The 13,981-nt window shown below is 39.5% G+C and overlaps 1 protein-coding gene across 1 annotated transcript in view; it reads right to left on the reverse strand.

The window, feature by feature from the left end:
• Positions 1-13,981, reverse strand: part of GTF2F2 (general transcription factor IIF subunit 2) — a 90,254-nt gene that overhangs the window by 39,747 nt on the left and 36,526 nt on the right. The window contains exon 6 of the mRNA XM_048295330.1: positions 4,859-4,940. Coding sequence (XP_048151287.1) covers positions 4,859-4,940 — 82 coding nt within the window. The remainder of the gene's footprint in view (positions 1-4,858; positions 4,941-13,981) is intronic.

Consider the following 13,981-nt stretch of genomic DNA (forward strand, 5'->3'; position numbering starts at 1 on the left):
AGCATTTGTGCAGCATGTCAGCCTTTGTGGAAAATGCACAAATGTATGCATACGTATTTATTTTGGAAAGGAATTCTTAGCCAACTAAGCATATCTACAAGAATACATATGAAGTGGCATGGTGGCAAAATTACTCATTTTCTTCTGCTAGTAAGGAGTATTTGTTGGGGGGGCAAAAAAAACCCAACACCCCCCCCCCCAAAAAAAAAAAACCAAAACCAAAAAAAAACCAACCAACCAAAAAAAAAACCAAAAAAACCACCAACCCAAACCCCTGGCATTATGCTCATTTTCAGCAATATACTGAACTGTCAGTCAGTCAATACTCTCTCAGTACTTTAGAAAAGGTGAGCAACTCATCTGCACTAATTTAATTTCACTTGCTTGACCCAGACCACCAACCTTCAGGACTTCTAGAGGCTTCTGTAATATGGTTGTAAAGAAATGTGACTTTTCAAATGTGGAAATTCATTAATTATTCTAGAATGTTTTACAACCCATTACTCCTGAAAGCCTATTATGCACATTTCTTCCAGCAGCTTTTTCTAAGGACTTTCATTATACTCTGTAGGAAACTCTTATAAGAAAATGCAAGAAGATACACAAAATTCTTGCAGCCTTGTTACAAGCTACCATACTGGCAATCACAATTTCACTAATGATACTTCAAGACATATTTTTAAATTACTTAAGAGAGCTATAGGGATTACCAGCCTTGCTGCATCGTTAAATGTTGGCTCTCCTACGCTTTTGGTAATCCTAGGACTCCTTTCTTTTCTTCACTTGGCGTACAGTTTACGAGACTTCAGTAATTCAGATTAGGTATAGCCAAACCAGAGTCTTCCAAAATCCATTTTGAAAAGTGATCAGCATTTCAGCATCACATTTGAAAATGAAACAAGGGCTCTGAATTTATCCCTTTTTGCCTGCCATTCTCCACTGTTGTTGAAGTGCTACCAACACTTTACACAGTTCATCAATTGCTTGAGCTGCCCTTCACATGCGCCTTCAAAACCCCCTCTGAGAACTGCGAGGCTGGTGCCCAGCCAGCCCAGTGCAGAGGACCTGAGCAGTCCTGGAGACCTTTCTGTAGCCACTCAACTTGACAAGGTCAGTCTGAATCAGAGCTTTGCAGAAGTCGCTCTCAGAGATTTTTTTTCTTCTTAACGTTACCTTAAAATGAAATGTATAAGATAATGATGTGTTCCAAATAATTTTGAAAATATTTTTTTTCTGTGAGGAAATGGAGAAGCAGAAATGGGAAAGGGGGCCTGAGAAAGAATTGGGGAAGAGAGTTTGCTATGATCAGAGGAATGAAGAGAATGCACGTGAGGACCAGTGCAAGGACGGAAACAGGTAATTTGGCAGAAAGAATCTGAGATGGGGTGCATGCCAGTCCTCCATTTTCCCTTAGGAAAATTAGGAGTATCAAAATCTTATTCTCATCTCTTCTCAAGTCATCTGGAGCCTGAAGGGATCCTGAATGTCTGGGGAACTCCTCTCTTCCTGTGCCCCATGTTTCCCATGTTTGCAGACAAGCCCCTTGGAAGATCTCTCTCTTTGGCAGGGTCATTAATCCCAAGGTGGTTAAACACTGGGATAATGAAATTAAAATCTCTTAAGCCTCGGAAACATAAAATTAAGGCACAGATAATGTATCTTCATGGTGGAAAGTTAACTCCAGTACAAAAATAGTCTAGTTCGTGTGGGACTGGCTAGGGAGGATGTGGAGCCTGCATAAGGCAGTCTGACAGAAGGCAGCCTACCTGGATGACATGGATGGTGGGGCCACAAGCCTGGTGCAAATAGTGTGCTGCACAATGAGCCATGTGTGTGACCCCACCTGTGACACACACACTGCTACAACAGTTCACATGTGCTCCCATTATCTGACAGGCTCCATGGGGCAGGAAGAGAACTATTGTAGAGTAGTGTAGGCACAGTATTTTCTGTGACCACTGCACAGCAAAGCTGACTGCAGTTAGGAATGGTCTGCCTACTTTTTTCCCCCACACAGACCAAATATTTTTAAATGGGATCATGAGATCCACTCCCACAAGACAGAAATCATGACAGGTGCTTGGAAACCACATATTATTTTCCAACTAGCTGCAATAACTGCGAATGTACAGCCAATCGTTAAGGTGCTACAAAGAAGAAATACACTGCTAATAAGAAATTGTAGGAAGTTCAATAGCACAAAGCTTTACTAGTGCAGGATAGCAGGAGTTTCATGGTAGTTGTCTCCCTCCTAGGATGTGAAGTTCAGGAAAACTGAAAAAATTTAAATAAATCTCCCAACAACAAAACTTGCAAAACAGAATATACCAAGCGAAAGTCATACAACCTCTGTTTTACCTAAGTAGTTATCCCTAGACACACATTTGTACCTTGTATTCAACATGTGAACATCAGCCATCTCCACCCTTTCTGTAATCAAATCAAAAGCTTCTCCTTGGGCAAAAAACCCTCAGGACTACTACATTTGTTAACACTTTCACTCACACATGCCACCAGTTTCTGTACTTTCACCATCCATCCTTAAACCCATAGGTCAGGCTTATCTCCCACTTAACTGCTGGCAATGGCAAGCACATCACAAGACCATCGCTTTGTCCTCACACTGAAACTCTACAGAGCAGCAGGTAAATCAATGCCACGCCATGCACCCATCAGCCAATCTCCTTGACCCAGATGCAGATGGTAAAATAGACAGGATCCGTATCTGCATTTAATGCCAGGAAGTATATAATCCCTTTTGGTTACTGACAGCTCTCAGAAAAAAGTGATTACAGCTTTTCAGAGTGTGCAGCTTCATTTTCTAGATCTTAAACGTTTGAAGCAACTGCATTTATCTTTTAATTTTATTTCCTTCCCAACTCAACTTAGCACTATAGCTCTTAAAGCCTACACAATAGACTTGCTGTTTTATCAATATTATAAATTCCCACTTCGAAGAGCCTCTCTCATATAAAGCACAACAGTAAATAAAAAAATGAACAAAATGTTTTAATATAACACAACTCTATAATGTATGTGTTTTATCTTTAATGCTGTCACCTTTTTTTATGCACAAATACAGACTGGAGCACTTTGAGGGTGGGAGAGCATAAGGGTGGGAGTGAAAAGTTAGATCCTACTACTCAAATACCAGCTACAGTATCTGGACATAAACCAATTTCTTCTAAGACTGTGACTGCTAGATGTGCTAAATCTCATGCTGATTCCCAACAGATCAGACTATTTTTTTTGACTTCTTGGTAGAAGGCAAAAAATTTCTAACAACATTTAAAGTTAGAAAGTAGGAATACACAGCCTGACAATTTTTCTAGGGGAAGGAAAAAGCAATGGTACCATTGTTTTCACCTGTCAGTGTTTTTAAGAGACAAAATCTGCTTTTGTGTTTGTACTTCAGTTGCTCCTATAGGAGTAGAACATGACAAAATTGAAGACCAGGAGGGGCTACATCCATGCATGCGTGACAGAAAGTAGAATGCTGAAAAATTCAAAGTTTGGGTAGTACTTAATTAAAGCTATCAGTTCTGTTTCAGTCTCCTGCTGTGGCCTTACTAGAAGAAGCTTATCTGATCAACTATGTACAAAATGCAAAAAAGCACTGGGATCAGGAAACCTGTGATTAGACCAGTTATGAAGCAAATACATCTTACATTCATGTATATTTAAAATTGCCAGATTGAAATGAGTCCTTTTCTCTAATATTACATTTGCCTCGTACTCCATTTCCCACTCATGACAAAAACCATGATAGCAATCACAGAACTCCATCTGAACTGAAGCAGTTCACTGTACAGGAACAAACTTATGGTACTGATTTGCCAACATCTAGAACATAAAATGTCAAAACTGCATGAACACCGTAAGGAAATACTGGAGCAATTTAGATGACAGAGAAGGTTAATAAAATATAAGATAGTGAAAATGTGTATCATACATAGAAACCAGATCAGGCAATGGAGAAAAACGTCACTTTGCATTTTCTGTGTTTCTTTTGATAATTCTAAAACCAGTCACGGACGATTCTCTTCATGACATTTCCTGCTTTGAATTTCTTTATTTACAACAAACTCACAGTACAAAAGGGTGATTTAATGAAAACACACATGCTTAAAATATATAAAATATGCACTCAATATAAGGCACAATTCAATCTCAAATTTGATTACTAGAGAACATCATCAAGTTAATTACCCGTAAGATATATGAATCACATGGTAAATTCTAGATGTATTCACTTAAATTTTCAGAAGTCACTAAATGATCCTGTTAAATGTGTGTGTTGTGGTTTCCATGCCACTTATGGTATTTTCAGTCACTACCTCTTCTAAGAAGCATGCCAGTTCAGGTCCAGCACTTCTCCAGAAACTCTTTCCTAATTTGGACATTTTAAATGTCTTTTCAGAGTTCCTTTTTGTCTAACACGGCACAGTGTTAAGTGGAATTAAACTTCGGTGATCCACAGAAACTCGTACTCAAGATGTGTGTCCTGAGCAGTCCAATGTAATCCCTTAAGTCCTCGGGAAATTCAGCTTCAATCACATTTGAATACAGTCATATATTCAGATATGAAAAGGTACATGTGCTCAAGTAAGAACTTTGCATATGATGGGATGCAGAAGTCTGCATCATCCCACCAGACAAAATCAGAGGGAGATCCAACTCCCACAACAGCCTTCATTCCCTCCCTACAGTAAATCCACCCCAAAAGCAAGATCAGTTCTGATTCTGTGTAAACCTGGTGTAAGACCACGATAATACTAAAATCATCCTTCCCTAATAAGGCAGTAATAAAAGCATTGAAGTCAGATATCACATATAATTTGTCATGAAATACTCCTACCTTTTCAGTTTCATATAATTTTCACTAGCCGCAGGTCTGCATTCAGCACGTTGCACCACTATTCCTTCCAAGGCAAGTTTATCTAGAATGAAAAGAAAACAAAGCAAAACTGGGCAGTAAAGTAAGATCCACCAAGATGGTCAACATTTGAATTATTTTTCACTAATCAAGAATTTACTAAATATAACATAATTCTAAGTTCTCAAATCGAGTTCTAAAATCTCTGCTATTTAGACACCCCAAGAAATAAGCAGGAAAAACATGTTTGCATAGCTGGTATACCCTAGACTTCCTTGTTTTGCCTTCAGATGTTTTACATATTAAGAATGAAACACAGAGATCAAAGTCTAAATAAGAGATTGCAACTCCTTTCTCTAGATGTCACACTCAGATTATCTAGGAACCATTTTCTCTAAATGGGTAATTAATACAGCCAGTGACTATGAAAAAAAATCTACAGAGAGAACCCAATAACCAAAGTATCCAAAATTAGTGGAAGATAAAACAAAAGCTAATTCTATTCTTATTCTCAGGAAAAGAGTACCACATTTTCCTCTTGCTACAATTTAAAAAAAAGTTCACTAAAGGAACGCAATGCAAAAAAGTAGTAATACAACATATGGTAACACTCAGGGAGAAGAAGTAAAAGCTTTCAGTTAGTAATCTAGGACACTACATACAAGTATTTAGGTAATACTCCTCTCTGTACATTCACCCCTGTGATGCAGTCACTTTGTTACCCTACGTGACCACCTTTTGCCTAAAGCAATTGGTGACTAACAGAGCAGCATCAGCCTACACCATAAAGGTAGGTAAAACCCCAAAAATTAAATGCAACTTGATGCAGAAATGAAGAGAGAAGTGATGGTGGGCCAACACCTGCAGTTCCACTACAATATTCTAGTGCATAATGTGTGGATTTGGGAGGAGTGCATGTTAATTTATCCATCTCTTTTGGGCATAACCAGTGCACTATGTGTTAAACAAACACCTCTGGAACAGCCTTGCATTACAAGAAAGGATGAGTTTTAAAGGCTTGATTAGCTCTCACTGTTAAAATGTCCTTCCAAGGGCACTACACTGTCATTGTCACCTTCTGCTGCCAATGTCACAGAAGATGACAGAAATGCTTAGAAATACTGATGCCCAAGCAACCCAAGGCCCTCTGAGACACTTCTGGTTTTCCTATCACCTTACAAACTGAAATATTACTACATCTGCATATCTAAGTCTGCTCGCTCTGAATAATGGCAGGAACAATGACTTTGACATCATGTATTTTAAAATTATTTAATCTAAAATTTCTTGGATTGATTCAAAATCCTCGAAAGCAGTAAGAATGCCATTATTTTTTCAGATAGGTTTGAATGAAACAGAAAATTTGTATTAAAACACTTCTGATTTTGTGGATTCCCACGTTAATGGTCAAAAGAGACAACTTGGCAAATTTGCTTAATGTCCTGTGTATCACAGACAGAAAAATTTTATTGTCTTTCTTCTTTACAGAACCTAGTAACTTATTTGTGGCTGAAGTGGTACTAATATTGCTGCTTAATTTCTAATAAGAATTTGCCTTCAGCTTCTAGCAGCTGGTTCTTCTTATGACTTTCTATACTATAATAAAGAGCCTTTCAGTACCTCGTGTTTTCTCCCTTTGAAAGTACTTATACATTGTAATCAAGTTGCTTCTCAATCATCTTTTCAATAAATGAACCAATTTAAGCTCATGCATTATCTCATCACAAGACATTTATGCCATACTTAAATCAGTCTGGGGTTTCTTATTTGCATCCTGTTCAATCTTGAAATGGTGTTTTAAGATTACAGAGACCAGAAACCAGACATAATATTATTGTACTGATTTTATGAAAACCATACATGGAGGTAAAATAACAGATACAGGAGCTGGAATTTCTCTCACCTCACTTAAGCCATTTCAAGGTTATTCAGCAGAATCTCTGAATTCAGCTGAGAGAGGGAGGAAGGGAGACTGTCAGAAAAAGAAATGGTCCCATCTCCTTTAGAATTCAATGATTTTCTGGTGGTTTTTGGTCATGGGGTTTATTTTTGGGGAAGGGACATACGGTGTCTGTGTCCCATGACTGCTTCATGTTTAGATGGCTAAAACTGGGTTAAGATCAATTTGTCTCTAAAAACCGAGTTCTGGAGGTTTGTGGAGTTGGCTGGCTATTGTATTACTAACACAACTATTTTGAGTCTTTTCTAAGCCTCACATTTTATCTATGTGCTCTGCATTGCCTGTTCCTAGGTGTATAATTGCCTTTGGCTTGGTGAAAATGCTTTGTCTTTAAAACAGATTCTGTGAATTAAGCGATCCCAGTCACACCATGACAGTCCTGTCATAGTTATTCACTGTCTGACCAGCATTTGTGTCAATCACAACACATTTTATGAGCAGTTATTCTCACCACTGTCCTTCTTGCTAATCCTGGAGGCAGCCCTTCAAACTACAACTCAAGTGGCTTCCTACTACTAATTCCTTTCTGATACAACTGTCAGTCAGTTTTTAATCTTGTTGTGTGCTTGCTTTTTTTCTCAGACATAAATCAGAAATCACAAGGATCTAGACTATGTGCTGTATGAAACGCTAAGGTGGTTTCAAATGTGCTGTTACTTTAAACTCACAATCTTCAAAATTAAGTTTGTTTGACCAGAAAACCTTTACATAAAGCCATGTTTGCGAGCATTCTTTGCATTTCCAATCTTATCTACCTCTTGAATTCCATAACAATTTTTCTGCTCACCTCTATGGTACAGGTTTCAAGGCTAGCTAACCTATATTTATCTGAACCATCCAACCCAGCTGCCTAAACACTGAAATGTCACTATCAATCTCCCTGCACCTTGCACAATTTTCAAACTATTTTTAAGGATCAGGGTCAGTAAAGCAGAGAGTTCCCACCCACCAGCTATTTAGGAAATGAACATGCCAATTAAACATGTTTATCCTTAATATTACCACAGAATCACACAATGGTTTGGGTTGGCAGGGACCTTAAAAACCATACAGTTCCAACTCCCCCGTCATGGTCAGGAACACCTTCCATTAGACCAGGTTGCTCAAAGCCCCATCCAACCTGGCCTTTAACACTGTAAGGGTTAGGGAATCCACAGCTTCTCTGGTATCTCATCTTTGATGTCTTGGTTAAATACCCTCTTTTAATTACCACTGATCCAGATTTGACTTCTGCAGTCAAATCCAGACAAAATGTTCCAATCGCTTCACAGTACAAGGCTGTGCACAGTCTCCCAAACACAGCCTTGCAGCTAAGCTTGTTTGCTGTCTAAGAACATCCACTGTCCAAAACCCAAGGTTTATGCCCCACTTTCCCTGGACTCTCCTAAGGATTTTAACACAACCTGAGAGTCTAGCAGAATACACAAAGATATATGCAAACCTCCGGATGCAAGACTGTAGTGAGGGAACACAGTTTTTATTCCCTTTGCAGCCTAATTAGACCTCATTGACCAAACTCAAATTCAGAGACTTGGGTCTGCCTTTGTTGCAGGACCAGAGATGCAATGAGAAGATACCCAAAATGTTACATATCTGCCTTGATATTTCCATTGGCCTAGAAGGTAATGGATGAATAAGGCATGAAAGTGGTAGTTTCCTGTTAAAAACACCTACTCAAAAGAGATAGTAAAAAATAAATAAATAGATCTGAAAGACTAACTAAGATCAGTGATGAGAAGGGAAAATAAGACATTTTCCCAAGTGTCTTACACTCAGTTGGTCAACATGTGTTGGCAGGTACAAAGTACCCTGTTAGTGCAGCTCTGGACAGGCTCATCTACATAATCCATAGCTTCATCATTAGCTGTCAAATGCATACTCACCCTGACCTCCCTGCCTGAATGCCCTGGTGCCAATTCACAAAGTAATTTCAATTGTTCTCTCAGTGAGATAATAGATATGGTGGGGAGACACGGCTTGGAATCCTGCTGACAATCATTATCAAAGAACAGAATATGGCAGAAACATTTAAGCCAATGTTGATAAACAGGCAGGAGAGAAATTTACTGGAATTGTGCGGTAGATGGTCTGATAGGGGTTGGATTGTTGTAGTTTTCAGAGAGAGAGATTGACTGGCTTGGAGATTTTAATGGATTAATCTTCTAGTCTGACTGCACTCAGCTTCAATTTCCAGCCACTGTCTTGTTGGACCATTGACTGCTAAGCTGAAGAGCCTGCTAGGAAAGCATTTCTGCCCATCCCAGCAGGATAAAGGATAAAGGTGGTCTCCACCTTTATCAAGCCTAATAAAAATAAACCATGTTTTCTTGAGCCTTCCATTATGCCAATTTTTCAGCTTCTTAATCGTTCTTATTGGCCTGAGAAAGTCCAGCTCATGAATATCTCTCCTGAGACATTGTCTCTCACAGTCAGACTTGATAGCACGTGCTTACCAATTCCTCCACCTTGTGAGCGGTGCCAAGGAAAAAAGGAGATGAAGACCACACTCAGGATGTATGGTTCCCAAGCAGATGGAAAAAGTGCAGTAAGATGAAAGTGCAGTAAGGACAGGCTGCGGGCACATATATCTCCAGCTCCTCAGCTGTCAGAAGATGAGCTGTTGCTTCCCAGCTGTCATGGTTTAACACCAGCCAGCGAACAAGCCCCACACAGCCACTCACTCACTGCCCCACCAGCAGGATCAGGGAGTGAATTGAAGGGTAAAAACTGGATAACTCTTGGGTTGGGATAAAGACAGGGCCCCATCACATATACCAATCACTTGGGAAGACAAATGCCATCAACTCCAAATGTCCGCTCTCTTCCTCCTTTTTCCCCCACTTTACATACTGAGTATGATGTCACATGGTCTGGAATATCCCTTTGGTCAGTTTGGGTCACCTGTCCTGTCTGTGTCTCCTCCCAACCTCCCATGCACCCTGAGCCTCCTCACCAGTGCAGCAGTACAAAAAGCAGAAAAGGCCTTGGCTTTGTGTAATCTCTGCTCAGCAATAACAAAATCATCTCTGTATTATCAACCCTGTGTTCAGCACAAATCCAAAACACAGCCCCATACCAGCCACTGTGAAGAAAGTTAACTCTACCCCAGCCAAAATCAGCACACCAGCATCCAAGTAGCTCACACTGCTCATTCAAACCGCTGTGCAGCTTCCTGGATTTTTGCACGCGTTGGCTGGCCAAGGTACAGCCCCCTCCTTCACTAGACCTCAGCTCTACTCTTACAGACCAAAGGCATTTTCTGGCACCTCTCTTGCCTCAAAGCTGGTACCCTTCTCAGACCATCCTTCCCCGGTAGCTGTGCAGCTAAGAACAGGATCACCAGGTCTTCACTTGGCATTCCCTTATTTAGGCGTCCAGTGATACAGCCAACTTCGTTTTACTGACCACCGCAGAGAACGATGACCTCGTGCTCAGCTGTCAATGATGTATTATACATAGATCAGAGCCTCTGCACTAACTCTCCTGCAAACGTAAGTACTGCAAGCTCTCTACAGTGTATTCCTGGGCATGTAAACTTTGTATTTGGTGATAATAAAATGTTATCCTAACCAACTGTCCAAATGGTTCTGCATCAGCAATGTATCGCCCTACTGACTGTACTCTCATCTGTATCATCTCCAAAACCTCACTAGAAAAAACAGCACCAATAACCAAATCACGGCAACATCTGAATGACAATTCTCTGCTTAACATTTGCCAGTTTGAAGCCTGCAGATAAGTTCTGTATAGCTAAATGACAGAGAAACCAATATGGTAAATATCCTACTACTAAATGACAAATGAAACTTACTGAAGGATTTAACAGAAGAAAGCAACACCTGCTTTGCTGAACAAATCCTAATTTTAAAAAAAAGGGGAAATAGTTGGCAACACCCATTTATTCTCCATCCACATTGATTAGTATTATATTGCTCTCCCTTAATTTTTAACTGATTGATTTCCAAGTCATATATTTTATCGTTTTTCATATTTAAATACCTGGCTCATCCAAATTCATCCTTCAAATATTGGCACAGCATTTGCTTTTCCAGTCTTGCAGAATTGCAGTGCTCAAAAATTATTAAAAATATCAACAGCAACTTTGATAGTTTCTTAGACAGCCCTTTAGAAATTCCTGAATGCAAATTTTTCAGACTTGCTGATCTGAAAATCTTTAATTTTAATTACTATGTAAAGCTTGTCTTCAACAGCTGTTTATCAGCATCTGGAGGTATTATTGAAATGAGAATTTCTATGCTACCAACACTGTGAGACAGGAGCTACTGAATGGTCTAACTGTCCAACAACCTGGCCAATTTTCTGTTATGACACTAAATGACTAACAAACTGCCTCGATAACCTTAACAGATGGCATTAGCATGGCTTCCTAATACACTTCTAAATTTCTCTCCCTCTTATAGCTGAGAATTTTCCTCATATTGTTTTGTACTCTAGTAAAAAATGTAGCTGGTTTCTGTAACCCAGGTTATTTTCACTGATAGCAGACTGTCAGTGAAGCTGATGTTCACTGGATAGGCAAGTAAGCTGAACCAGTGGTAAAGCACTTTTCCATGGTGTGTTCTGGTCCTGAATCCTCAGCTCTGTGGCATGCTCAAGCTTCCAGACCAAGAGATTCAGGAAGAGGGTGGAAGTTGAGTGGGAGTGAGGTTATTTTCCAAAAGGAAACATGTAGGGCAGGATGAGGGGCAGATGCCTAGCCCCCTCCTCCTCAGTTTTGTTTTCCTGTGTAGCTGACAGACACCAGGATTGCATTTTCACTGTCTCCCGGACAGCTTCTCTGAGCAAGAACCTCTGTGGATTGCCCTTCTGTTGCAACCCAAAGGGTGAGTAACTTGGAAAGAGAGTACTACTACTATAGCCACTCTCTTAAGTGTGCACAAGGATGCTCAGTGTATTTTCTGACTTAATCTGAAACCAAAACAATATCCTTTCAATTGCTGGATTCCAGCAGTATTCCTTACTTTAATGGCAATCCCAGCATACAGGGTGACACTAATAATTTGTGAAGCAGCAGTCACTTCAGGATTGCTACCTACCCACATTGGAAAGCACAACAATTCAGCTGGATAGGCCAGAAACAGTTCACTTACAACACAGGAAAGCACCCAGCAGCAAGTTACTCTGTCTGAATCCAAGTGGGAAGCACGAAGATCTGGGAAGCACTTGGCACATCTCAGCTATCACACATTGGTACACAACACAAAAGACTCTGAGAGCACAAAAATGGTCGAAGTCTCTAACTTGACTGCAAGAAATACTTCCATATCTTTGCCAAAATGAACTTCTGGATGATCTTCCAGTACATGGACAAAAGGACAGAAAAAAGGAAATCCAGCATACCTATACCTTCAAAAAACAGTGTTTTAAATGAAATCACCCCACTAAAATTACATGCACTACAATACCGTGTGTATCATCAAGTGCACATGACGAATGAGGGCTTTTTGGGAAAGACTTGCAGTATGGCACAGAAAGTGGAAAACTTTCACCAAGAAATGCCAGGCTTTAATTTTGTGCTACAAATGACTGTCAGCTGCAGTGAAATAAAGCTACATGGCTTTGTGGGGATGAAAATTTTACAGCAGCTCTAAATTTTTCAAGTCTCAAAGGTTTAAGTGTAAATATTCATGAACTCCACAGAGTATATTTTCCACACCAAATCCATCTTGAATATTTTATCATACAAATCACTAAAATGATTCTGCATGATCTTTCAAAGAATACTTACTTGTTCACAAAAGTGGAAAATAGCAACTGCAAGTGTTAGAACGTTGAGGAGATGATGAAAACTTAAGTGAACACATAGTGTTCTGTAAATCCTCTCTATTAAAATGCAGACAGCTTAACTGGACATGGAAAATTTCTTATCTTTTACAAATCCCTTCTCTCCTTGGAAATCCCTACTCACTTGTACCAGGATGCTTCTGGTTCAGCTTCAAAGTATTTCAAGTTCACTGTGTGAGACAGAAGCACCACCAAGCATTCTCTTAAGGTTTAACAGACAATTAAATGGTTCAGTATTTTAGCTATGCACAATCTAAACACATTACGTGAATTTTCCATCACTTGACAATAAACTAAATGTGAATGGATGTCTCCTGTAATGGAAACAAAAATCTTACTTGAAACTAATTAGCTTTTTCATTTTCTCAATTACTAATTCAATAGCTTGAACTTGAATAACTTAGTAATTAATGAAATGAGTTAATCTTGAAAAAAAGTCCAAATGTTAAAAATTAGAAACTGATTGAAATCTCTTTGACTGAAGTTATGTTAGACACATCCATGGCATCAAAGAGTTAAAAATAAAACTGTTACTAATTCCTGGTAAATCAAACCTAATTAATAATACCTGCTTAATATATCACACACAGCAGCAGAAAAATTTAGCGTATCAGTGCTAGGGATAGGATACCTTGGCAAGGAGAAGAGAGAGAGAAAAACATTTATTTCCACTAGAATCAGTTATCAAATAATAAAATATTATAGCGATTACTCCATGGTATCAATAAACAACCTTAGAGACAGTGGGAGCAGCAGGAATAAGATATTTAGAAATAGAGCAGAAGAATTTACAGAAAATAATCTGCCTTTCCACTGCTAGTCAGGCAAAGCAGGACACATCTACCTGTAAAGTGAAAAATACATCTTGAAAAAGATAGAACCTCCTCCTCTCCAGGTCTAGCCCAAGGAAGGCCTTTGCTCCCACCTGTGCTGGGGAATGCATGCAGTGGCTCCCATCTGTCCACTCCCCAAGGAAATGCCCATAGAGATGTGTGGAGAGCTTTTCCTTTCCTGCTTCAAATTGCAAATGTTTAAAGAAGAAATCTTTTTGGGAGGCTCAAACCACAGGAGAGAAGACAGCCATTTGATTCCAGTGTGCTGTGCCGATGTTTCCGCCTCCCTGTACCCCAGTGTTGCTAAGCTATGGTGTTATGTGATGTTCAAAGCTATCTGTAGGCACACAAGCCCTTTGTTCCACAGGACAGCTGAGTTTTTCTATCGAGAAAGAACAAACTGATGCTAGACAGTCTTGGTGACTGAAAAACCATCACCAATATAAATGGTAAATCCTCCCTGTAAAACAGCTATGTCTATGTCTTTTGTCTATGGCACACAGAAAG

Source organism: Corvus hawaiiensis, chromosome 2 (genome assembly GCF_020740725.1).
Source record: "Corvus hawaiiensis isolate bCorHaw1 chromosome 2, bCorHaw1.pri.cur, whole genome shotgun sequence".
Lineage (NCBI taxonomy): Eukaryota > Metazoa > Chordata > Aves > Passeriformes > Corvidae > Corvus > Corvus hawaiiensis.